Source organism: Notolepis coatsorum (genome assembly GCF_963971535.1).
Source record: "Notolepis coatsorum genome assembly, chromosome: 16".
NCBI classification, from domain to species: Eukaryota; Metazoa; Chordata; class Actinopteri; order Aulopiformes; family Paralepididae; genus Notolepis; species Notolepis coatsorum.
In genome coordinates, this window is record NC_140180.1 from 69554880 (window position 1) to 69582838 (window position 27959).

At 40.7% G+C, this 27959-nt stretch overlaps 1 protein-coding gene across 1 annotated transcript in view; it reads left to right on the forward strand.

The window, feature by feature from the left end:
• Window positions 1–263: 263 nt before the first annotated feature.
• The window catches only part of guf1 (GTP binding elongation factor GUF1), a 34494-nt gene continuing 6798 nt past the window's right edge, over window positions 264–27959 (forward strand). The window contains exons 1-13 of the mRNA XM_084331726.1: window positions 264–669; window positions 1831–1942; window positions 3595–3743; window positions 4974–5054; window positions 7829–7906; window positions 8006–8089; window positions 8178–8242; window positions 8507–8710; window positions 16603–16742; window positions 23774–23897; window positions 24499–24628; window positions 25644–25787; window positions 27792–27925. Coding sequence (XP_084187852.1) covers window positions 490–669; window positions 1831–1942; window positions 3595–3743; window positions 4974–5054; window positions 7829–7906; window positions 8006–8089; window positions 8178–8242; window positions 8507–8710; window positions 16603–16742; window positions 23774–23897; window positions 24499–24628; window positions 25644–25787; window positions 27792–27925 — 1625 coding nt within the window. The 5' untranslated portion in view covers window positions 264–489. The remainder of the gene's footprint in view (window positions 670–1830; window positions 1943–3594; window positions 3744–4973; window positions 5055–7828; window positions 7907–8005; window positions 8090–8177; window positions 8243–8506; window positions 8711–16602; window positions 16743–23773; window positions 23898–24498; window positions 24629–25643; window positions 25788–27791; window positions 27926–27959) is intronic.

A 27959-nucleotide genomic window follows, 5' to 3' on the forward strand; every position in this document is an offset into this window, starting at 1 on the left:
TACTGTACTGTACCCATTCTGCAATCTGTTAATAAAGTTTTCATTCATTCATTCATTCACTGTTGTACGCCCTTTGCGTTTTCCTTAATGATAAGCAAGCAGTGCAAGAATGCGGAAGCAATTCTAGACGCGTCCCCTTTGGGAATCCTTGATAGGAAGACTGGAACAACATTTCCCACAATTCCCTGTAAGTGTGTGACCCGTCATACAAAAATGGCTGCCCCCATCCTGTGCATGTTTTTGTTTTTGGTGGCCGACTTTGGTGGTCTATTGTAAATTAATCACATTCGGTAATCGGTATACGCTCGTGACACGCTTTATTTTATTCAACTGTTGGATTAGTAACGCCGCCGCACAAAACCGAACGCATTTGACATGATTCAAAGCTGTAATCTTGAGGTAGCGTTAGCTAAGATGCTAGCTACCTAAATCCCTCAAAGTCAGCTGGCTCGTGCTAATCTTACTGTGGGGGTTCGCAAGTTTAATGAAATGTCGCTTTCTCTTTTGAAACGATGGTTTGAGACCCCCGTTTTAAGACGTCTTTCAGAGTTCAGAATTTACAGGAAAAAAACTCATAATGTCACCTGCTCAGTGATCAGACACCGCTGGATCAAACACCTGCCCGTGTTTTCAAGCAGCCTCAAGATGTTCAGTACGCAAACTGACAAGGTAGAAGATCAATGAATGAATGAAAACTTTACTTAACAGATTGCAGAATGGGTACAATACAGTACGGCTCAATACACACAATGGGGATGCAGACCAGAGAAAGACTTTCGTCTTGTTTACATCAGGGTCCCCCCATTTTCAATTCATAGTGACATTTATGACATACATAACATTTATGGCATAGGGACATACATGACATACAGGTATAGTACTGTTACATTTGTGATACGATATGCAAATATACAGTACTGTCAGCTCACCATATCTATACTGTAAACTGGGAAGTTAACGTTGCACCATGTAGTTGTTGTTTTTTCGGAGGGGGGACTAACCTCTACAAATAAAAAATAAAGCATGGTGTATATATTTAGTATTTAATATAGCAAGTGTTGCAAGAGAAAAACTAGATCCCTGGAGCACTGTTTGAAACTAGAAATGATCTGTTTTGGCTGTGGTGCTCAGTACCCTCCCACCACCTTCACCATACAAAATAAGCATCCTCTGAGTCAGCAATGTTTGTTCCCTTTGTTTCAAAGGTTGATTGTTTGGATTGGTGTCGAGATTACAAACAATATTCAAGCATTTGTAACTAGTTATTGTTGATGTCAAATATCTTTCTACTTGGTGTAGTTTTAAATTATTGATTTGATTGCCTGATTTAGGTTAGTGAGAACTCCCACTGCATGTTCTATTCCTATTTCAGCCTTGTAGCGACACTATCCTTTCTTCCGGTCAAAAGTTATTTGTTTTCTTGACAAAAGCACCAATAATCTAATCTGTATGTCATGTAGAGATGAAGCCTGAAGCTGCTCCATTGATCGTGAAGGAGACTGACTTTTTGGACAGTGTGTCAATGAGATTGGGCACATCTGGTTCAGAACAGTTATTAATTAAAACATTTTGTTTTATTGTCAGTGGAGCTGCTCCAACTTTTACCTTTTGCTGATATTACTGACAATAATTTGTGTCTGTGCTTTATTTACAAGAGTTCGTTTTATTTACTAAAGGCTCTTGATTTAACTGTCCGAGATAATAGGAATAATTTAACCTAAATGGTGTTTTTAGGGTGGATTACTGTTTGGAAGTCATTACTTTGACATTTGATGGTGAGAGGGTGGTTTTCTGTTGAGATTTGTACACCCCTCTCCTTTTGTTTTGAAGGAAACTATTGACATGTCCAAGTTCCCTGTGGACCGAATCAGGAATTTTAGCATCATTGCCCATGTTGACCATGGGAAAAGCACTTTGGCTGACAGACTGCTGGAGATAACAGGTAGGACTGGTGATTATGCTATGTTTAGCTTTTCCCCCTTTCCCTTCAGTGTATCATTGCTCGTTAGGGCTGCCCAATGAGCTGTTACTGGATTGGTCATCTGGCAATTATGGCAAATAGCAGAAGTGAAGGGCCACTTTTCTGCCAGTCTTGGTCATCATTAACATGGATGGTGGGTTGCATTATGTTTCCCTAGTACCGTGTAAAGTGGTATTCCACAAGATCCTCTTTTTGCCTTTTTTATTTTATTTATTTGCCGCCATCTATCAGCGGCAGGCAGTCATGCTGTTTGATTTTCTTACTGCACTTGCTTTCTATCTTGAACAGTGACTTGTGCTAAGAACTGAGTTTGTCTTCTACTTATTCCAAACAAAATACTGTTGTTGATGGCAATAGCGAATAGCAAAACAGAGTTTTTTTATTACATTACATTAACACTTTCAGCGCCAGCCGTTTAAGCCATCCTTGTACTCATTGCGCCACCGCTGTAAGAGATAGGGATTTTCACTCTGCGTCGCTGTGTTTGCAGGGCTGTATATCTATATTCTATATTATAACTATGGAGACAATACTATGGCTCATTTTACATGAACTATCCCTCATTCAACATGTGAAAAAGAATAATATACGCTTGCGTGTTATACCGTGGTGAATATTGTATAGTTTCAGAGTGATCCTGGCTAATTCCTGGTAACTGTGTGTGCTATGGAGCGATAATTATCGAATAAAAGAAAAAACGATGATAACCTGAGAAATCACGGGATTTGGCGCTCAACCGCTGGCGAGATAACCCGAGAAATCTCGGGTCTGCTGCCCAATGTGTTAAATTCAAATGTATTGTCATTAACAGCAGTACGTATATAAATCGGTATATAAAAGGGATTATGCAGGTATATTCAAACAGATGTAGATAAATATATTGTGGCAGATATCACCCCCCGTCCCATGGCTACGTGAAGGATGGGATAAGTACTGCCATGGGAGGAGTGGAAGCAATTAGACAAACATCAGCTGTGCACCATTAGATCACCCACATCCCACACGCACACACACACACACCAGACACACATACTATAATACACTAGGACAGATAGAGTTTAGTTGAGAGGAGGTGAGGTAGGAGCTAAGTACGGAGAGAGAGATTGTTGTTTGACAGAGTTTGTGAGGTGAGAGGTAGTGAGAGGAGAGGTGAAGGCGAGAAGGTGTTCATTGTGTATTGGACCCTAGACTGGCTGAGAAACCCCCTTGTGTACTGACTCTGGACCGGAAGACACCTCTGAGTATTGAACAATCCCTTCTTTTGTACGAGATACGTGTTTTGACCCTGGACTGTTTTTGGATTACCCTATTGCCCATTGGACTTGTGCTGTTAAACAATAAATATCATCTATTTATTGAAATTATGCTTGTGTGGACATTGAAATAGTTTGTTTTGGTCCGTGTTGAGCTTGTCACACCAGGCTTGTCACAATATATACGGTAAATATATATATAAATACAGTATATATATATAGTATATATCATATTATATATATAGTTCATGAAAATGTTTGAGATTACTACTTCCGTCACAAGCCCAGAAGAATCCAGTTACACTGCTGGGGACTACAGGCTTTGAGAAGGTCACTAACGCTGACTTTATTGATGAACAGGTGCCATATCCAAGACGGAGAAGAACAAGCAGGTGTTGGACAAGCTTCAGGTGGAGCGAGAGAGAGGGATCACAGTGAAGGCTCAGACGGCATCTCTGCTCTACACCCACCAGGGACAACAGTATCTCCTCAACCTCATCGACACACCAGTAAGTCAACAACACGTCTAGTTGATAAGGATATTGTGAAATGCCGTGCTGATACCGTTGTTTAAAGGAACATGCCAACACTACACGTACAGTATGTGTCTTCTCCAGAGTCGGACAAGAAGATGGATACCAATGTCTTCTCTGTACGTTCAGCAGAAAGCTATCCGACTGCAAGATAGCCTAGCTCAGCACAAATTAATGGATTTATTATTGCTGCTTGTTTTGTTTATTTGGGTTGTTATTTATTCCCCCTTTTGTGCAGGGAAACAAAGAAATCCTCAATAAAAAAAAATACTGAACTGTTTTAAAGTCTTTCAGCTCTTCATCACACTTTTTTTGAATCAGTACAAATTGCAAATAACCAACACAACATTTAGCAAAACATTTTATAAACATCGGCCACTGCCATCGGCCATCATCTTATATCAGCAAGACAAATATTGTCCGATACGGATGTTTGGCCAATAAATCGGTGCGTCCTTATTGAAATGTAAGGCAAGTTAATGCAGTCAAAGATCCAGCCCTCAGGGTCAGGCATAAATTCAGCAAGTTTCTGATGAATAGTTTTTGAGAAACACTTAGTTTGAGGTCTATACCAGATCTGAACCAAAGGATCTCTTTGAGAAGGAAAGGAAATGCGTAGGAGTATGCATACACACATCTCATCCAAAGTACTCAGCCGAAAGTGAGCACACTGCAGGGCTCCAATGTCCACTTGTTTATTGCAACCAAGTAGGAATGTTTTGAGCAACACCTGCTTTTCATCAGACTCATTATTTATTTGTCTTTATTTTCAAGAAAAGGAAACGCTCATTTGGGCGGACAGTTTGTTTGTATCTACTATCTTGGATGTAATTCCACTTGACCAAAAGGTTCTATTATATAAGTGGCTGACTTGGTTACAGGAGCTTCCTGGTGTTTTGGACCACTAGGTGGTGCTGTATCCCATATGATCTTTATTTACAATTAGCTTCAGCCCTCTTGCTCTTATTGCTTATGAAATACACTGATGGTTGTGATAGCCACACTGACCCAATAATGGTAATTTCCTGTGAAAATGAATGATTGGGTAATCGCCCAAAAAAAGGAAGAAATACATGGCAGCAGGCTGTGAGGTGACGTCTTTGACATATTAAGGTCATAGGAAAATCTTTTCATAGGCTGTTTTTGTATCTTTAATATTTTCTTTTTGTGACGGTACTTCATCTCAAATGTCTTCTTTCTCTTCAGGGTCATGTTGACTTCAGCTATGAGGTGTCCAGATCCATCTCAGCATGTCAAGGTGTTCTGTTAATTGTTGATGCCAACCAGGTAAATCCCCCCAACCCCAGATTATTCTGTACCACTTGTCCTTGTTATTAAAGGGATAGTTGGTAGTTTTGGACATTAAGTGTAGTTGATGACATTAGCTCGGTCAGAGTTCTGGTCTGGCGCTCGGTTCCGAGTGAACCAGGAAGCATCAGACAGGCAAGAAATAGGGTCCCAGGTTTGAATCCACACCACAACATGCAGGCTAAAGGGTTACCCATTTCCAACAGGAAACTACAGGGCCTCAAGGATTCGTGTTGGAACGCAGCCCAGATCGTAGTGACACTGGGACTAGTTCCAACTAATGATGGGTGCTATTAATCGATTACTTGAGTACTTTCAACTGAAGTCGAGTGGTTTTTGAGGGAACTAAATTAAAATGTTCATATATTGTTATTTGGTTACCACCAAGTACGTCACTTTGAAATCTTGCAAGACGACACTGGAGCATGAATAGTACATTTAACGTTACTGTGAAAAGCTGGTACAGCCTGCTAAAATATAAAAACAGAAGTTTGTGTATTTCCAATTTGTGCCAACAACATGTCACCTACTTTGCGTAGCGTGTATTGACACGGACATGCTGAAGACAGAGTGGAGGTAATGTAATTATTACACTTTACTGACTGTTTTGACTGACGATATACATTAACTCTTTCAGTGCCACGCCTGGTTTTCCATTTTACCGCTTGAATGCCACCATCGGCGCCAATGTTAACGTTAATATCGCCTAATCTATGTTTTAAATTATGGCTATGTGTCTAATCTGCCCATCGCATTATCAAAGACTATTTTCCAGTCAGTGCTGTGAAGACAGATTGTTTTTTTATCACGTCGTTTCCATTTCAGAGCAGTTAGAAAAGCCCCCGTTTTGATATAAAAAACAGCTCATTCTGGAGCATTCTATGAAAATCGTCTTTTAGTGGAATATTCCACAACGTTGATATTCGTCGGCCTTTTTATGAATCGTTTTCAAATAAACGCTAGATGATCAATATTATACGTGCACGCAAGCACATTACGGCCGCGCACTGATAATCGCTCCGTTGATTACCTCACAGAGTTTTACAGTGAAACCGAAAGAAGACATTTCACAAAACAGCTTATAACTTCATCAAACTTACTCCGATTATCCTACCACTGATAACATAGAGTCCTTACCTGACATCAGATGGTATCCAACTGGTATATTCCAATTCCTGATCACCATTCGAAAAAATCGATACGTGTATGGATCCAACGCGACACAGTAGATCTCTATGATCCGCGGGGATCTGAGGCTCCAGAATGAACTCTGGTAACCCCGGCTGGATCAGTGAACTGGAAAATGTGGAGTACCGGATTTTTTTCCCCATTCATTTTCATTGAGTCCATTCCAAAATCACTTATGTCATCTGGGAGACGACAGGGGGTGCTTTTTTCCACAGTGATCGTCGGCGCCCCTCGGCTATACTCGGGTATGCTCGGGTGATGCAATAATTTTTCAGATCGCAAAAAAAAAAAAAAAAAAAAAATCCGAGAAATCTCGTGAGTGGCTAGCAACCACCTATAAAAAAACACGAGAAATCTCGTGAGTGGCACTGAAAGAGTTAAGCATCGGTATATTGTTGCACATTGTTATTGCTGCTGCCATGCTCTTGAACCTTTTCACTAACACACTACCAAATGGTTAACCCTTTCACTGTGACAATACAGAAGGTTAACCCTTTCACTGCCACACGGCAAATGATTAACCCTTTCACAATCACACTACAGAAGGTTAACCCTTTCACTACCACACTACAGAACCGTCTGTAGTGTGGTAGTGAAAGGGTTAACCTTCTGTAGTGTCGTAGTGAAAGGGTTCATATGTGTTTTAAAAATAGCACTACTCAAGCAATTCATGTGAGTAAGAGATCTGGGGAAACATTACTCGCCCATCTCTAGTTCCAACACATTGTGTCGCTCTGAAACATAGGAAATGCTCGAGGCCCCTGGTTTTCAGTTGGAAATGGGAAAACCTGCACGTCGTGGTGTAGATTCAAACGTTGTTGTCTCGTGACCACAATTTTTGCCCGTCTGATACTTCCTGGTTCGCTTGGAACGGAGCGGCGGGCCAGAACTCTGTCCACAGGACTCGATGAGTTAGCTAATGTCATTAACTACACTAGTAGCTAGTATTCCATACCACTTTATATCCCAAAATATAAACTATCCTTTTCATTTGCATCCCTAATCCCTAATTTGCATATAACCCATATAACTTTGTATGATAGCATGTACAATAATGCTGTATATATCGTATACATATATTTATATTTACCGTATTTATCCACATCTGTCTGAATATGCCTGCATATAATTCTGTATATCTGTATATATCCCTACCTACTCTTACTAGTTATACCACTGGCCAGTGTGACTTACTACTATAGTGTCTTTATACCTGTATCACTGTACATAATAATACTATGACACTGTGCATACATCTGATTAGCATTGTTACTCAGTAGTACTAATTTATTATACTCCAATTTAAACACATTGTACATTGTATATTGCTATTGCACTTGACTGTTTGTTACCTTTGCACTCTGGTTAGATGTCAACTTATTTTCACTGTACTGTACATGTGCTGTACGATGACAATACATTTGAATCTAATCTAATCTAATGGGCTACACTACTAGCAAGTATTCCATACCACTTAATGTCCAAAAATCCGAACTATCCGTTTAATTTCCATGGAAGCACATGTTGGAATGCTGTGTAACGTGGTTGTTTCTGGACATGTGCAGGGGATCCAGGCGCAGACGGTGGCTAACTTCTACCTGGCTTTTGAATCTCAGCTGGCGATTATCCCCGTCATCAATAAGGTACCATTCCAGTCTACCGATTCATACATGATATCTTCAGCCGTATTGACGAATCCCCCGAGCGGCAAGTAATCCCAGCCTTGCCATTTCCTCACTCAGATCGATTTGAAGAACGCTGATCCGGAGAGGGTAGAGAAACAGATTGAAAAGGTGTTTGATATCCCCCGTGAAGAATGTATTAGGGTGAGTTGGAGTGCATGCACGCACATACACACAAACACAAAGTGGTTCTAATGTTCCCCAATTTAACAGTTCTGTTAAATGTCCTTAGATTTCAGCTAAACTTGGGACAAATGTCGAGCAAGTTCTCCAAGAGGTTGTGAACAGAATTCCACCGTAAGTTTGACTCATACAGTTCTCACAAGTGATTCACTAGTGATTAACATATAGAAGAGAAGAGAGAGCTTCCACACGCTGTCACTTTATCTGGCAATAAACCGTATTTGAAATTCGGTCCGTAGACCTTTATCAGGTAAGTATCAGCTCTCTCTTCTCTTGGACATGATCTCCAACGCACCTGTTGAAGAGAAACCACATGTGTGTGTGTGAGCCTGTACAGTCAAGTGTGATTAACACATGAAATACATGTTCAACCCTCAGACCCACAGCGCAAATCAACGACTCGTTTAAAGCCCTAGTCTTTGACTCCAACTTTGACCACTACCGAGGAGTCGTGGCTAACATCGCTGTGTTCGGAGGCCAGGTGAGGAAGGGAGACAGGATCTCGTCGGCGTACCTGGGGAAAAGCTACGACGTCAACGAGCTGGGCATCCTCCGGCCCGGTGAGCACCCGACAGACACACTGTGAGTGGCATTTCTCCTTCATCACCTCCTCTCCTCTCCTCTTCGTCCCAGAAGAGGTGCGTTCACTGTTGCGACTAGCCATGTCATTCTATTTTCATCAGGGGCTTGGAATTTAATGACGGCAAATCTCTTTCTCTTTCTCTGTTGCTCTACCAACCAAACTAGATACAGTGTTTCTCTTCCTCTGTTGCACTACCAACCAAACTAGATACAGTGTTTCTCTTCCTCTGCCGCACTACCAACCAAACTAGATACAGTGTTTCTCTTCCTCTGTTGCACTACCAACCAAACTAGATACAGTGTTTCTCTTCCTCTGTTGCACTACCAACCAAACTAGATACAGTGTTTCTCTTCCTCTGCCGCACTACCAACCAAACTAGATACAGTGTTTCTCTTCCTCTGTTGCACTACCAACCAAACTAGATACAGTGTTTCTCTTCCTCTGCCGCACTACCAACCAAACTAGATACAGTGTTTCTCTTCCTCTGCCGCACTACCAACCAAACTAGATACAGTGTTTCTCTTCCTCTGCCGCACTACCAACCAAACTAGATACAGTGTTTCTCTTCCTCTGCCGCACTACCAACCAAACTAGATACAGTGTTTCTCTTCCTCTGTTGCACTACCAACCAAACTAGATACAGTGTTTCTCTTCCTCTGTTGCACTACCAACCAAACTAGATACAGTGTTTCTCTTCCTCTGTTGCACTACCAACCAAACTAGATACAGTGTTTCTCTTCCTCTGTTGCACTACCAACCAAACTAGATACAGTGTTTCTCTTCCTCTGTTGCACTACCAACCAAACTAGATACAGTGTTTCTCTTCCTCTGTTGCACTACCAACCAAACTAGATACAGTGTTTCTCTTCCTCTGTTGCACTACCAACCAAACTAGATGCAGTGTTTCTCTTCCTCTGTTGCACTACCAACCAAACTAGATACAGTGTTTCTCTTCCTCTGTTGCACTACCAACCAAACTAGATACAGTGTTTCTCTTCCTCTGCCGCACTACCAACCAAACTAGATACAGTGTTTCTCTTCCTCTGTTGCACTACCAACCAAACTAGATACAGTGTTTCTCTTCCTCGGTTGCACTACTAACCAAACTAGATACAATGGTCCTTGTGCTCGAACGGACTTACGAAAAAGTTACGAACTAATTTCTTCCTAACTCTACTTACGAACCTCTCCGGCGTTTTTTTGCATGATCGAACTGTTTCTTTACGGTTATTCATTCGTAGCTACAAACAGGATTTATGAACGAGGAAAGACAGTCGTAAATAGGACAGATTGGTGTGCGCCCATGTTCTTAAGGGCTTAATTTGTGTGAAACACTGTGATTTGCCATACCTTGCTACCTGTCTATCTTTTTATGCTCGCTTATGCCTGTATTTTTTACTGTTGTGAAGCACTTTGAACTGCAACCTCTGTATGAAAAGTGCTATACAAATAAAGTTATTATTATTATTATTAATTTGGGAGAAATCATTGGTGATTGCGTTCACGTCGATTCTACAGACATCCTCGGAATTTAATAATTATAATAATAATAAATACGACTATTTGTATCATTAACAATTACGTTTTACATTTATAGTCATGACTCAACGAGGCATTGTGATGTCTGAAAATAAATAAAAGCACTACACAAACACTACAAATGACAGTGAATAGATACATAAATGTGATATAGAGCTATAGCTCTATAGTGGAATAGACTGTATTAATATTCCATATACCGCCTTGTTCTCTATTGTTATTTTTTATTGTTGGTTTTATTTCTTTCTTACATTGCTTAGTGTGCACATCGTAAGAGCCAGTGGAGAAACATTCCACTGCTCATCTTACTGTTCACAAGTTGAACCCACACAAATGACAACAGACACAAAGGATAAGTTTAACGAATTCCATATAAATCTATACAATAATAATAATAATAATAGATTCAATTTGTACCGCACTTTATATTCGCGAGAATCTCAGAGTGCTACAGGAGATATAGACAAAAAGTTAAATGAATAAAACAATTAAAATGAATAAAAACAATTCAAATGAATAAAACAACCAATGAAATGGAAGAACATAAAAGTAAAATAAAATAAAATAATAATAAAATGAATAGAAGTAACAAATAAAAGAAAAATTCAGGCAAAAGCTTTGTTAAAAAGAAATGTTTTTAGGCCCCTTTTAAAAGCCACGACAGATTGTGGTGCTCTCAGGTGGATGGGGAGAGCATTCCATAGTCTGGGTGTGGCAGAGCAGAAGGCTCGATCGCCCATGGTGTGCAGCTTAGTCCTGGGGGCTTTGAGGAGGTAGGCTGTGCCGGAGCGTGAGGAGGACTGGGGGGTGAGGAGTTCCTTGAAATAGGCAGGGGCACCACCATGTACGCACTGGTGAGTGAGGAGGGAGACCTTGTACTCAATCATGTGTTCCACACACACACACACACACACACACACACACACACACACACACACACACACACACACACACACACACACACACACACACACACACACACACACACACACACACACACACACACACACACACACACACACACACACACACACACACACACACACACACACACACACACAAACAAACAATATGGCATATCTACTGCTGCTGGAAGATATTGCTGATCGTGCACTGAGGAGTGAGAACCAGTACTGCGTCGAGTGATGAGTACCAAGACCTGTGCAATATACTGGAGCCAGTAACACAAGAAAAGATATATTAGTCTAGTTGGCAAACCTGGAAAACCACCCAGCAACACAATATACACGCCACAGGCTATTTACCAAATGTTTCATATGCTCACTTCCACACCACAGTGGAACAAGGCTGACCCAATAATGAGACCATTCTCAACAATGGCAAAAGACGCCCCGTGTGGTTGCAGGCTCTCAGGCTTTATCCACCCGCCCCTTAATGAGTGATTGCCCTCAGCTGTAGTCATCATTGGGCGCTCAGCAGTCTCTACAGGAAAGGGCGGGCGGTACCTGAGGAGGGGGGAAACGCAAGAGGGAATTATTACCCAGTGACACCACACCATACACAAATACCAGACAAATACCAAAAACAACTTACCTATACTAACCTGATGTTTACTTGGTGTTACAAATACAATAATAATGGTAATGACCAACCCACCTACGTCACACCAACTCTAAGAAAGATCCCCGCCAGATTCATGAACGCGTGGAAATGTGTTCTTAAACAGCCAAGTGTTCTCCGCTGCGCTCCCCCGAATGAGGAATGGCACTTATTCTTAAATGTAATTCCCGTACACCTGAATTTGCATACATAAAGACCCCACCAGCTCCTTATAAGAGCATGCAAACACAGAATCCATAGGCAACGCAAAAGCAATTTGCAACTGATCAAAATGAGATTATATTAAAATGTATTGTCATTATACAGCACAAATACGGTACAACAAAAATAAGTTGAATAAGAGTGTAATGTAACAGTAAAGTGCAATAGTAATATACAATGCACAGGTGATTAAACTGGGTATACGAGTAATAGTGCTAATCAGATGTACAGAGTTGTAGTATTAATGTATGTACAGTGATACAGGTATAAAGACACTATAGTAGTAAGTCATACTGGCCAGCAGCATAACTAGTAAAAGTAGGTAAGGGATATGTACAGATATATAGGATATATGCAGGTATGTACAGACAGATAATAATAATGAATATTTATACAGCATTATTTAAATGGTAAATAAAATGGTAAGTAAGTACTAAATAAAATGGTGCATTTATATAGCGCTTTACAATTTATTACCATTCACTCACACATGGCAACCATGGAAGGTGCCAACCTGCTCATCGGGAGCAGTTAGGGGTTAAGTGTCTTGCTCATGGACACTTCAACACGCTGCCCGGGAATCGAACCGGGAACCTCCGGATTACCAGACGACTGCTCTACCTTCTGAGCCACTGTCGCTATTTTACATGATATCAAACAGAAAATCATGTCAAAGCAGAAAGTGAACACCGGTGGTGCACCGGCCAGTAAACGCAGACATAACTGTTGCAAGGAGTAGAACATAAGCGTGACATCTTGTTTAGCAGTGTCAACACGGGTACAAGGCCACCTAAAATATCATGGGCACCCACCCGCCAGTGTGCCAGCTGCTGCGTCCACACATCCAGCGTCTTTTCAGCAGTCCGGTGCCGTGCTCGATGGTGGAACGAGTGCACGCGTGACTCTCATTGTAGGCCACCTCCTGCTCTGTCTGGGGGTTGGTGAGTGGAGTGGGCAGCACATACTTAGCCACGATTTTCCTCATAAAACAAGTCATTAGAAGAACAGAAGTCTACTGTTGCTTGTGATTAATTACACACAGATACTTACTAATTAGCCATGCATCTCCATCGTCCCCTTGCTCAAGGTGCACATCCACAGAGCTGTTTTGTACTTAAGCATTACATCACACGCAGGAGTGGTTTGTGACCAATAAACCATGCCTAGGGGTGGTTGTTAGGCCCGAGGCGCAGCCGAGGGTCGTTAGACCCCCCTAGGCATGGTTTATTGGTCACAAATCACGACTGCACGTGGTGTAAAGCTTTTATACAACTGCCAGATTCATCCAACCTTATTTCTATACAATAAACACACATTAATCGAAGATTTATTGAAAAAACCATCCGCCAGAAAAAGTAGTTCCCACAACTCCATGTGGAAGCAGCTTGAAGTGCATCCAACCAAACTAACACATCCAACTGTGTATTATTGGAATGATTGAGAGAAGTTGCCTCATGTGGAAGCAGCTTGAAGTGCATCCAACCAACTAACACATCCAACTGTGTATTATTGGAATGATTGATTGAAAATTTATTAAAACGTTTTCTTTGCCCTATAGGAAAAAAACGTTTTCTTCGCCCTATTTTTTTATTTATTTCTTTTAGCCTAAACTTAACCAGTTGGAAACCAGGGGTACAGTAATAAAATTAGCAATCAACCAATCAATCAATTCAATAGACCATGCTCACTTAAAACAGCGCTGCTTCTCTCTCAGTCTGACTCCCCCGCTGTTGCAGACAGGAGTGTGTGTGTGTGTGTGTGCGTGTGTGTGTGTGTGTGTGTGTGTGTGTGTGTCACAGTGTGTGTGTGCGTGTGTGTGTGTATGTGTGTGTGTGTGTGTGTGTGTGTGTGTGTGTGTATGTGTGTGTTTGTGGGTACGCCAGCGTCGGACAGTGTGAGAGAGAACGCTGCAGTCGGAAAGTAGGAAGGAAGAAATTTAAATCAATCAATTAATCTATCAATCAATCCGCGATTTTTCTTTTGTTCTAGATTGAGTCAAGACCCATCAATTACATCATCCAACATTGTTTAAAATACTAACACATTCCCCTTGACAGAATCGCTTCATATTTAGTCGTTATGGTGCTTTCAACATAACCATTTGATCTCCGCGATCTTGTTTTCTCCCGGAGTGAGCCGGGGAGGGTTATGTGATTTGGTTGTGGGCGGGTCCTGAGCCGAGGACCGTGGATTGTTACCAATAAAGACGTGTGAATGGCCAATCAGAATCGAGAAATTTGCATGCCGTTGTATAAGATGTAGGAGTCCATGTGCACCTCCTGGGAAGCGGGAGACCATTGTTGAGCAGGTGGTTCTGGGCGTCGCAGATGATTTGAATGTTGATGGAGTGGTATTGCTTTCTGTTGAGATATGGAAACACATCTGGGTAGGGTACCTTGATGCGCACGTGCGTGTTGGGCAGACCAGCAATGGCATGGAATCCTCTCTTGACTGTTGTTGTCCAGTAATATGGGGAATTGGATGTATTGTGCGGCCAGTTGTATGATTCCATCCACGACTCGCTGGAGGCTGCGGCTGATGGATGGCTGCGATGTGCCCACCCTGTCTCCTAGCTCCCTCTGGAATGGCCCAGTGGCTACAAATCTTAAGGTGGACAGTACCTGGACATGTGGTGGCACAGGGTTTGAGCATCTGGTCCGGCTCCTCAGTACAGTGCTGGCTCAGGGTATTGCACAGTATTGCACATTAGGACAGATCTTGGTAGCCTGAAGTGTCCCACTAGGTACTCATCGCTCTCTGCTAATAGGTCCACATGGTCGCGGTACTGGCGCTCCCTACTCGGCGCACGATCAGCGATATCTTCCAGCAGCAGTAGATACCATATTGAGTGCCGTAGTCCTATAGGGAGCAGACATGGCCCTTTTAAATAGCACAATTGATCACTTGATTATTGGATGGCATGGTTCAATTTACATGATTGATGTTCAAGTCCATGTGTAAATTCAAGGTTTAATTTGTCACATGCAACATCATACCAGTGAGATGAGCAGTAGAATGTTTCTCCACTGGCTCTTACAATGTGCACACTAAGCAAGGTAAAAAATAAAACCCACAATAAAAAATAACAATAGAGAACAAGACGGTATATGGACTATAAACAAAATGGCAAATATATAGCCTGCATAAAAGGAATGGAATGTGCTGAGAGCAGATGTATCCATTATATTCCACTATATACACACTTCTGATTGAGTTTAGTGCTTATTCATTTATTTATCCACTGACAATTATGAACTGCTGATGTGAATGCAATCACCAATGATTTCTCACTAATGTAGCCCTTAAGAACACGGGCGCACACAAATCTGGCCCATCTACGACTGCTTTTCCGCATTCTTAAACCATGTTCTTATCTAAGAATGAATCCCAGATAAGAAACCATTCAGGAATGCCAGAATTGTCCCAGGAACTTGTAAGTGGAGTTAAGAAGAAAACCTTTTTGTAACTGTTCGAGAATGAGGTCCAATGTTTCTCTTTCTGTGCTGCTCTACCAACCAAATTAGATATAGTGTTTCGCTTTCTCTGCTGCTCTACCAACCAAACTAGATACAATGTTTCTCTTTCTCTGCTGCACTACCAACCAAACTAGATACAATGTTTCTCTTTCTTTGCTGCTCTACCAGTACCAACCCACCTGACACAGACACAGCTGCATAGTGAAATAAATACATACGTGTCAATCGATAACTGTGAATCTGTGAACCAATGCTGTGGATCTGTGTGAAATGTGTGCATGTGAGTTGTACATGCAAGTTCTACAACATCTTTTTACCTTTAAAAAAAAAAAATTGTATCTAGTGTATTTTGCTAGTCTGTCCTAGTATATGTTTTATATTTGAAAGCTCCACTCATGCTGTGCTCCCTAAATGTTGTTGTAAGTAATACAATGACAATAAAGACATTCTATTTCTAAGTTAACAACAAATAACGTTCGTTGTTGTTAGGTCAAACACCTTTGCTTTTTTCACTTTTAAATCAGAAAGCAATGTCAGCCAAAACACAGCATATTTCATTGACCTTTCTTCCACTAACATAGCCTTGTTCTAAAAGGCTGGAGTTTTAATGTGAGAATTCTCTTGTACAAGCGTTGTGCAGCTTATCAACAAAGGTCAGACAAGCCAATGACACTTTGAAACAAGTGTGAAACTAGTTTTCCTGACCATGGTTTCATATTAGGGATGAGCAATATATCGGCCGTTATCTGTGATTTTTGTAATTATTTTCTGTGATCGGTATCACAGAAAGTTTGTTTGGTTAACGTTAATTGCATGTGACAATGCCACAGCACAGGATTGTGGGCTAACATTGTTGTAGTATGTACAAACTTTGATTATCATAGACATTTGTTTTATTTACACAGATCATATCGACATCTGTAATATTGTTTATCAGCCATGACAGAAATGTCAATATCGGCTATTGTATTGGCCAAAAGCTTTCATATTGGTGCATTCCTATTTTATATGTTTTAGGAAACATGCCAGCCCCTAATGTCCATATAAACAGTCATGACCATTATGTTTTATAATTGTAATTGTGTAACTTGTAGGTACGCAGGCCAAGTGGGATACATCGTAGCAGGGATGAAGGATGTGAAGGAAGCCCAGATTGGGGACACATTCTACCATCAGCAGCATCCAGTGGAAGCTCTACCGGGGTTCAAACCTGCCAAACCCATGGTGTTCGCTGGTGAGTTGGGTTGTTACATACTGTAGATAGACATTTTTATAATTCATGTGGTTTTATTTTGTATTAATTTTTTTTTAATTTTTTTTACTGCAGCCCATGATTTCAGCAGTGCTTAGGTTTAAGCAGAATCAGAATCAGCTTGGTTGTCACATCCCTGTTCTGTTACAGCATAGAGGAGTGACATTCTTTGTCCATGGGCCTAGCAGCAGCATCGACATGAAGTAGTTCAAACCATATAAAGAAATGAGCAGCATAGCAATGATAAAAAAGCATGAATTTACAATACAATAATCACAATGTACTAGTCACAGTGTGGGTGTGGTGGGTGCAAAGTGTCAGTTAAATAAAGTAGCTCTCTGCTCCTTTAACAAACACTGTGGGTGTAGTGTGTGCAAATCAGCAGTGTGTGATTCGGTAGCAGAGACAGGTTTGTTAACACTTTGATTGCCTAAGGCTAAATTCATGATATACCATCCGTTGCCAGCTCTATTTAACATGGAGAAGTTCCCCTTCTTTGCAGGGCTATAACATTTTAAATTCTATTGCTAGATTGCCATTATTAGGGCCCATTCAAGGTCCTATATGTATTGTTCATTGTGTAGCAACGTTAAACTTTTTCATTCACATATTCATAGTAAAATATGGTCTAAAGCAGGGGTGTCAAACTCATTTTCACAGAGGGCCACATCAGCATTATGGTTGCCCTCAAAGGGCCAAAGACCGTATAAATGTTAATGTAATGTAAAATAAATGTAGCTACACATTTACATATTGTTAAACATGGTGTTTCTGTATTTATTACTTATTCAAGTTATACATATTGCATATTCATTTGCATAAATGTAAAAATATATGTTAGCTTATGATATTTTAACAAATAATTTTAGTTTATCAGAACCCCATATTACTCCACCAATCAATGATCAAACCATTAAAGTAAATAACAAAGAAGAATATCATCAAATACAAGCTATGACATTAAGTTTGCTCAAAACCTTTTTGTCACAGTCAAGAGGGGCAGAACTAACAACTGTGAGCTGCAAAGAACACGTGGGACAGATGTAGCAGATGTTACAAAAACAAATGGCTGCACACAACCTTGCAGAGGCCATACATCCAACTAATGGAAGATAGTTTAATTAACTTTAATTAACAGATTGCAGAATGGGTACAGTACAGTACAGCTCAATACACACAATTGTTAAGGGGATGCAGACCAGAGAAAGACTTTCGACTTGTTTACATCAGGGTCCCCCATTTTCAATTCGTAATGAAATTGCTATTATGTGTCTGCATGAACACACAACTGTAACTGTACTCAAAAATAACAAAATAAGGGTTGTCTCAGTTCACAACTATATTGGTCAAGTTTTGGGTGGGACTTGTTTGCGTCCCTACAGCTTCTTATTCAATTGAGCGAGATGCTCGGTTATGTCACACAGCCAGTTTGCATCTGACAGTTCAGACAATATTTTTTCAACCCTTTGTTACCTATTCCGCCTGGATCTTTTTTGTATTTTGGGCTGTAAAATTGTCAAAGAATGTCTGAGGAGTAAGTGCTTTTGGCTTTTTTCCTTTGTTACCTCAGATGTTCAACATACATGTATGTGTAAGAATGTGTAATAACTAAGGCTGTCAAAGTTAAAGCTTTATTAACGCATTAACCCACAATTATTTTAACACTGCTATTTTTTAACCCAATAGTAATGTAAAAAAAAAAATAAAAATGTTTTTTTTTTTTTTTTTTTTACCTGAGCTCTTGGGGGGCCACATCAAATGACGTGGCGGGCCGGATTTGGCCCGCGGGCCGTGAGTTTGACACCTATGGTATAAGTATGTTTTCATCTCTTTCTGCAGCTTTCTCCAGAACGTGATTTATAGCCCCAAATGCATTATATTGATGATGAAATACAGTTTGATAGCGATCGGTGCCAGATGAAAAATTTCAAATGGACGTGCTTCTAGGAGTTTCTACGTATCATCTGATGATGACCGAATGGGCGGGGGATCGTTTATAATTCCGTGGGCAACGTTATACCATTCATCTAATGTGGGTCAAATGTTCATCATAGCAGTTAGTATCGAACACGGTAATAATAAACGCTAAAACTCACCCCAGTCTCCGTGGGCCGTTGGGCGATCAGCGTGGAGAAGACAGTTTTCAATTATGGGATGTCGAAATACCGGATCTATTTCCAGGTTGTATAATAGTATATACGTCCAAATCATGTTGTTTATTGAGTTAGGGCGAGCGATCTATTATCCAGTGTTTCAAGATGGAGTCGCGGGAGCTATAGAGAGTGCCCGGAAGTAATATGGGTGATCACCACTTCATTCACATGACTTCCTGTTTGGCGCTTCTGCCGATCGGCCACCAGATGGCGCTCTTGAACCGCTAGAAGGTTGAGAGGAGGCCAGCACTGTGTCTCAGGGCTGCGGAGGAAAAATATGATTTCGATCACAGATTTTTGAAATATTGATATTAAAGACAATTTAGGGCGTCCTCGGCAACTTTAGCATGGCTAGGAAAGACGCCTAAACACGTTTTCGGCACTTAAAGTGTTAATGAGTCCGACTGCCTGGGGAAAAAATTGGCCCGAAGTCTGCTGGTCCAGGCCTTGAGACTGCAGTACTGTTTGCCAGACGGCACCAGCTGAAACTGTTGTGGTTGGGGTGGTTGGGGTCCTTAACTCATTCAGGGCCAACAGCGCCCTCTACTGATGCCCTTCTGGGCCAACGCTGTATCCAATGGAGAATAGGACTTATTTGCGAGTACTTAAAACATATAAAATATAATAGCAATAGATCTAAATAACACAGTGGTCGTCAATGAGTTGCTTCCAGTCAACATGCACGAAACAGATCATTTTTTCATACATTTCCCTTTTATACCGTGATGAATATCAATATATTTCTAGAGTGTTCTGTCTCATCTCAATAAACCCCAGCAAATCGAGCTTAAATGTATTTCCTAAGAAAGCGTGCCATTTGTCGCTTGATTTATGATCGTTTTTAAATAAACGCTAGATTATCGCTATTATATGTGTACTTATGCACGAAGAGCAGCGGGGTCTGAAAAATCTGTTCTCCGTACTTTGGTCGGCGCGAACTAAACAACACACACACACACACACACACACACACACACACGCTCCGATGGAGGTGATAGGAACATCTGATTACCCCAAGACTCGTAACATAAAGGCCTTACCTCACATCTGATGTCATGCAAAAAGATTAATCCAATTCCTGATCGCCATTCCAAATATTGATTGCGTTTATTTATCCAACGTTATATCCAAAAACACATAGATCCACGCTGCTCCCAGTCCCCACAGTCAATGCAATAGTATCCAGCTGCATCCCCGAGAAGTAAAACCTGGACCGGACTAATTTTTTTGCTGCACAGTCCCAGCCACTCCAATCCAATGATGTGCAATACCATCCGGGAGACGATAGGCGGCGGTATTTGCCCTTTGCGAGCTCAGACCCATTCCCAATGATAACGTCAGGCTGGATGGATGAAAAATGAATGGATATCGCTAATAAAATAAATATGGATTAAAACCCGGGATTTCTCGCGTTTGGCGCCCAGAGCATGGCGAGTTGACTATCTCGGGTTTGGCCTCCAGTGAGTTAATAATCCTGCAGGCTTTGCTGACACACCTTCCCTTGTATATATCCTGGATGGAGGGAAGCTTACTCAAGTTCAAGTTTCAAGTTTCTTTATTAGTTGTCATACAGAAGTACAGAATATTTTATATAAAATGCTTCTTTCTGTTTTGCTCCAGAGATTGTGCTAGATAAAAATAGATAAGTATAAAGTATAGTAAGTATAAAATAGAAGTCAATTATGTAGACAAAGGTGTTCAATATATACATATATACAATGTACAATGCAGAGTAGAAAAGTAACTTTACAATATGCTATATACTATACAGTACAATGCAGAAATGGGATGAGGTACAATTTAGGTACAGTTTACAGTAAGGTGTAATGAGGTATGGGTTGTAGTGCAAATTCTTTGCCAATAAATATAAAGTGTGTTTAGGTGTTCTAAAGTGGGTGCTGCAGTGAGTTGTTTGTTTAAAGTGAGTGTGTGCATGTGGATGTGTGTGCTGTGAGTGCATTCGATGGTTGTTACGATTGTTCATTGTTCACGCCTTGTTCATTGAGCAATCATTGTTCATTGAGCATCCTGATGGCCTGGGGATAGAAGCTCCTTCTGAGTCTCTCTGTGCTTGCCATGAGACTCCGGTATCGCTTGCCTGACCGCAGAAGTTCAAAGAGGCAGTTGTTTGGGTGGCTGGTGTCTTTGATTATTCTCTTAGCCTTGCCCATGTACCGCTTGTTGTAAATGCCTTTGGAGAGTGGGAAGCCCCCCTCCAATTGTGCGTTCGGCTGAACGGGCCACTCTCTGTAGTCTGCTGCGGTCTTGTGCAGTGCTATTACCAAACCAGGAGGTGATATTGCCAGTCAGGATGCTCTCTATTGTGCATGAGTAGAAGTTCTTGAGGATCTTCTGACTCACGTTGAACTTCCTTAAGCTCCTAAGGAAGTAGAGGAGTTGTTGTCATGCCTTCTTGATAACACTGTCAATGTGTGTGGTCCATGTCAAGTCCTCGGATATGTGGACTCCGATGTACTTAAAACTGTTCACTCTCTCAACCGGTGCCCCATCGATGCTGGAGGGGCTGTAGTCCCTGACCCCCGACCTCCTAAAGTCCACAATCATCTCCTTTGTTTTGCTGATGTTCAGGGAGAGGCAGTTCTCTTGACACCATCCCGCTAGAACCTTAACCTCCTCCAGGTAGGCCCTCTCGTCGTTTGCAGAGATCAGGCCCACCACTACTGTGTCGTCAGCAAATTTGATGATTGTGTTGTTGTTCCGCTGTGCCATGCAGTCATGTGTGTACAGGGAGTAGAGGAGGCGACTCAGGACACAGCCCTGGGGGGCCCCTATGTTGAGAGTGATGGATGAGGAGGTGCAGTTGCCTGCTCTCACCACCTGCGATCTGCCCATCAGGAAGTCCAATCACACAGATGTTCTGGGCTATTGGCACGACTCTCTGTAGCAGGGCTGGGTATCGCCACTGATTTCCCAAAACGATTAGATTCCGAATCGCAAGGTCCCGAATCGATTTCCGATTAAATTCGATTCAATGCTATAACATTTTAATGGTTCAAGGAACCCTCTAACATGTTGCATTGTTAAAAATATCAATGTTTACATTAATAATTGACTCAAGCAGTTACATGAATGTACCGTACTTTTCGGACTATAAGCCGCGGCTTTTTCCCCCATTTTTCAACCCTGCGGCTTATATAACGGTGCGGCTTATATGTGACTCGACGTGACCAAACCCAAAAATCTAAAAATCTAAATATAGCTTTTTTGACTGCATTGAAATGTTATTTATCTGTTCCCTTATTTGCTAAACTTAATACAACTTGTAAATGAGTTAATTCTTGTTATTTGTCCGACAGTATTGTGTCCCAATGCTAATTACATATGGTAATTAAACATTAAAACACCTGCGGCTTATAGTCCAGTGCGGCTTATATATGTACACATCATTCAATTTAGCTGCTGCGGCTTATAGTCAGGTGCGGCTTATAGTGCGAAAAGTACGGTACTTTTTATTGGAACATTGGCTTTTGCATGTCACCTCTGGCCTGGGTGAGTAAGTGGTTTCGTAGATTTGTTGTATTTCCACAATCATTATCTATGTCTGTCACTATAGCCAATGGAAATGCTAGAAATGGTCACGTGGGCTGGGTCTGGGAGAAACAATGGAAAATGCCTATCCCGAGGCCAAACTTAATTGCAGACCCCTGGTCTACACCCGCCCCAGACCGACAGTGGGGCAATGCGCGCAAGGACCAGGAAGGGAATTGGCATAACGACTAAATTGGGGGATTAAAAAAATAATATGAATCGATATTCGCTAATTCAAATGAAGATCGATTCAGGAAATCGATTTTTTTGAACCCAGCCCTACTCTGTAGTGCTTTGCAGTTGAGGGCAGAGCAGTTTCTATACCAGACGGTGATTGGTTGACTCGGTTTTGACTCTGTAGAAGGTCCGTAGGATCTGGGGTCCCATGCCGGATTTCTTCAGCCATCTCAGGTGAAAGAGGCGTTGCTGTGCCTTCTTCACCACCTGGCCGGTGTGCTCGTCCCAGGTGAGGGCCTCAGTGATGTGAACACAGAGGAACTTGAAGCTGCTGACTCTCTCGACTCTCTCCACAGCAGACCTGTTGATTTTGATGGGGTCCAGCCTTTCTCCCCCTCAGCCAGCATTATGTATTAAAGCTGCAGTAGGCAACTTCTGAGAAATTAGCAAGAGTGAGTTTACTTCCCCAGCAGAAATAGAGCAAGCTCCGCATCACTTTTCAAGCCAATGCACGAGCAACAAACCTTGCCACAAACTCCCAGAGGCACCAGCAGCTTTAACCTCTTAAGCCAGAGCGCTCCGGTACCGGACCGACAATGACATCACGCCATAAATCCATCTCTACAGAATGTATGAATTAATGTTGCGTTTTTTTTCCAAATGTAGCAAAGACCCTAACCCTGTCAAAACAGCAGTCAACATGTATATTTTCAGCACTACGTTTGTTTACCAATGGTTTTAAGTGTTATTCGTGAAATATGAGTTATAGAAATCTAGTCGGAAAAAGGCAAGGATTGAAATGACTAAGTGGAGTTCCTGGGGTCCCACCTGCCGATCAGATTAAATTTATGATGAATTGAAAATGGGGGACCCTGATGTAAACAAGACGAAAGTATTTCTCTGGTCTGCATCCCCTTAACAATTGTGTGTATTGAGCTGTACTGTATTGTACCCATTCTGCAATCTGTTAATAAAATTTTCAATCAATCAAAGAGGCTTTTTAAATTATTATTATTTAGTAAACTCACTCTTGCTAATTGCCTACTGCAGCGTTAAGTACACGTAGGATTGTAGTACAGGGCTGATCGCTTTGTAAAACATTTTTTTTATTCATTCTCTTTTCTTCTTGTCTAGGAATGTTTCCGATGGACCAGTCGGACTACACCGCGCTCCGCAGCGCCATAGACAGACTGACCCTGAACGACTCCAGTGTGAGTGTGCAGAAGGACAGCAGCCTGGCCCTGGGAGCAGGATGGAGGTCAGGACCACACACGGCTACTAGAGCCTGACATTAAGGTCGGGAATCCTGCGGGACGGGAGTGAATTTCATGATCAATCACGTGAGCTGGACGGGAATACAAATCAACGGGAGTGGGCGGGACAGGGTTCATTTCTAATATATAGTTACGGTCTAAATTCTTACCTGTGAGATCGATGTGTGATGTTTTCTTGATTCTAAACAAAATTGTAGCCAGAATCAAAGAGATTCCTATTTGTCTCAGTCGGAACATACCCCCTTTTAAAAAATAAATAAATACAGGAGTCATTTTTCCTGTTATGTTTTTGTAACAGGATCGGGATGGGAGAATCTTTTTCATTGAATCACAGGATGGGATGGGAGTGAAAGTCCACTCCCGTGTCAGGCTCTAATGGTTACCTAGACATAACAGTAGTCATCTGTCTCACTCTCCCCTGCTTGGATCCAACCCCCTCTATCCCTGTCCGCTCCTATAATGATTCGAGTCGGGTGATTCAAGAATCGCCTGAATTTAATCTGACAGACATTGTTGACGAGACAGATACAGATCTCTCTCTCCTCTCTCTCTTTCTCTCTTTCTCTTTCCTCTCTTCCTCTCCAGACTTGGGTTCCTAGGTCTGCTTCATATGGAGGTGTTTAACCAGAGACTCGAGAGAGTACAACGCCTCGTCATCATGACCGCCCCCACGGTGCCCTACAAGGCTGTCCTCTCCTCCCAAAAGCTCATCAAGGTACAGAACACCCATTTCTGCCTTGCACTATATAGTATTGTATATTAGTACACTGCATAGTATTGTATATTATATGGTAACTCAGTTACGTCTATTCTGCATCGAACATTGTACATATGTCTATACTGAACACTGTGACCTCATTTTTTTTACTTCTAATTTACATGCTATACTATGTTATTTTATTTCATACTTATCTTGTCTTGCACAGTCTCTGGAGCGTAACAGTAAGAAGCATTTGTATAAAAGTATTCTGTACTTCTGTATGACAACTATTAAAGAAACTTGAAACTTGAAACACCTGGTAGACACAGAGGAGTGTTTTCACATGCACATTGAGGAATATGCGGGTTACCATTACTTTTTACTTTTGAGTTGGTTGAATTTAATTACTTAAATTATTGTAAACGATGATTAGTGTGCAAAATATATATCATCTTATGTTATGAAGCATGTTAGATCTCTCTAATGGAGAAGAATGGGATCATACTGTGTCTCATAATCTTTTTACGGTAACATCAAACTGATTATCTAATACTGTTAAGTAAAAGTAATGGACCAATTAATCATGCATTAATTCGGATGATACCATCACTTTAGGACTCTGAGTTGGTATTGGCAGTGAAAAATAAGTATCTGTGCGTTTAGATATAGATGTGAGCAACCTCCTCCCCCCCCCCCCCCCCATATTGAGATGATTACAATATTTTATGACCATTTCAAGTGGTTTGAATCTTTAAAGGAACACACCAACATTATGGGAAATGCGTTTACTGTACCATCTTCTCCAGAGTCAAACAAGAGGATAACAATTTCAGTAGAATCAATCCAGCTGCAAGCTAGCCTAGCTTGGCACAAAGGAATCTATCTTCTTGCCTGACTCCGGAGAAGATGGTAAGTGCATTTCCCATAATGTTGGCATGGTGTCTTTCTTTAAAGCCAGGAAGACTTTTAGAAACCTTCCTCTGAACTAGTTCAAATATCATTCTCCAATAACACAGGTTCTTCCTTTTAGGAGCATGGCATGGAGGAGATCACCATCGTGAATCCAGCCCAGTTCCCAGACAGATCCGTTGTGTCGGAGTACCTGGAGCCCATGGTTTTAGGGACCATTCTTGCTCCAGACTCTTACACTGGCAAGATCATGTCTCTCTGCTTGGTAAGAATGTAAGACAATAGCAATGCCAATGATCTCAACATAGAGATAGAAATGTCGACAAATTTTTTCATTACCTCAACTAGGGATACAACGGTATGTGACTTTGATGCAATGATTATAGTCTGGAGAATGATCATGTAATTATGGTTATTATCCAGTAATAACTTTATTTACTGGGGAATAAAACAAAAAGTACATCTGTCCATAGCTAAAAAGGGCTAAAAATACCATATAATACTGTAGATATTGTTGCTGTAGCTTCCAAAATGTTTACAGCATGGTTACAAATCAGTGGCGTTTGTAATTGGAAGATTGTGAAATCTGTTAATTGCTGCATCCTTGCTGTCAGCTCTTGGCTGCCACAAGCCAACTGACATCACTGAAAAAAGGAATTAATTTGTCAATGCTGTTGGTATGTATTGCTAGCCTAGCAGCTGACAATATATTATCCAAACTCATAAAAGCTATTGATTTTAGTTTACAAATACATTAGAGATTCTCATGTATCATTATTATAAATGCTTATATTACATTTATCATCATCATCATCATCATCATCATATGTTTTATTGATTCGTACATGGAATTGTTACAGTCCAACAGTGGTCTTCAGTACATATAGTTCACTTAATATGATCCACTAAATGCCATGGCCGAAAGGAACAGGAAGAAGAAAACTCTTATTGTACCTGCCCCAACACACATACAGTACACTGATAGACTGTTCATAGTGCAATGTTACCAAACCAAACAAAATGTACATACTTATTTTGCAGAAATGAAAACATCAACACAATTAAATTAACATAAATAAATACTAGGATGTTCGATATTGGCTTTTTTACCGATACCGATATTGTCCAACTCTTAATTTCCGATACCGATATCAACCGATACCGATATATGCAGGGCCCCCCCCCAAAACTTAATAATTTCAGGTAATTAACATTACATATCTCTTGTCGTGTAATAACACAACATTATGCATACTTTGGCGATAAATAAAATAATAATTTGTTCTTACTTGCTGGCCTGGGTAAATAAAGTTAAATAAATGTAATTTCTTTTTTCTTTTTTAAACCGATACCGATATTTTCCGATATCACATTTTTATGCCAATATCGGCCGATAATATCGGTAGGCCGATAATATCGGACATCCCTAATAAATACATTTTGTGTATCTATCAGTTAAATTGCATATTTACTGAGGTTCATTCATTTATACACACACACACACACACACACACACATCTACCGGTATATATTTATAGTACACTGTTCTATTATATAATGTATTCTATATTATACTTCTATATACTATACTATTATACTATATAATTGTATTATTTTTATTGTATTATACTATAACTAAATCATACTATTTATACTATATTATATTGGTATACAGTATTATACAATATTTTAATATATTATTATTCTATGTTAAGCTGCTATATACTATATTACTATACTCCTACTAGCCTATACTGTAATGCTATGCTATATTATCCTGTTATGCTAAACTGCAATACTATACTAAACTGTGCTATACTGTCTATTTATCTTTTCTTCATACAACTTTTTGAAGTGAAATATGAGTAGAACTCTTTACATCATTCTGCAAAGAGTTCCATAATTTGATACCTATAACTTATATTACTATTATTATTATTTATAGTACTATTGGTAAATCCAATCCAATCCATTACTTGTATAGAACAGTATAGACTTGGATCGTCATTGAACATAATGATTGAGATATAATAATTGTTCTCCATTAGAGAGAGTTAATGTGAAAATCAAGTCACTTTGCTTTGGTTTCTGGCATGTTAGATGTGTTTCTTGGTATCCGATACGTCTTTAGTAGAAGTTCTGCAATACCGATATTCCTATTTTAGACTGGTGTCGGGGACCGATATCCAGTATCGGTATTGGTGCATCCCTAGCAATAATCAAGGAAACAAATAAACAAATCAATCACACACCATTTTCCTTCCCAAAGAACCGCAGAGGCATCCAGAAGAACATGGTGTACATTGATGATCAGCGTGTCATGATGAAGTACCTCTTTCCTTTGAATGAAATCGTCGTGGACTTCTATGACCTCCTCAAATCAATGTCTTCTGGATATGCCAGGTAAGAGGAAGCAGTGGAATATGAAAGGATTGTC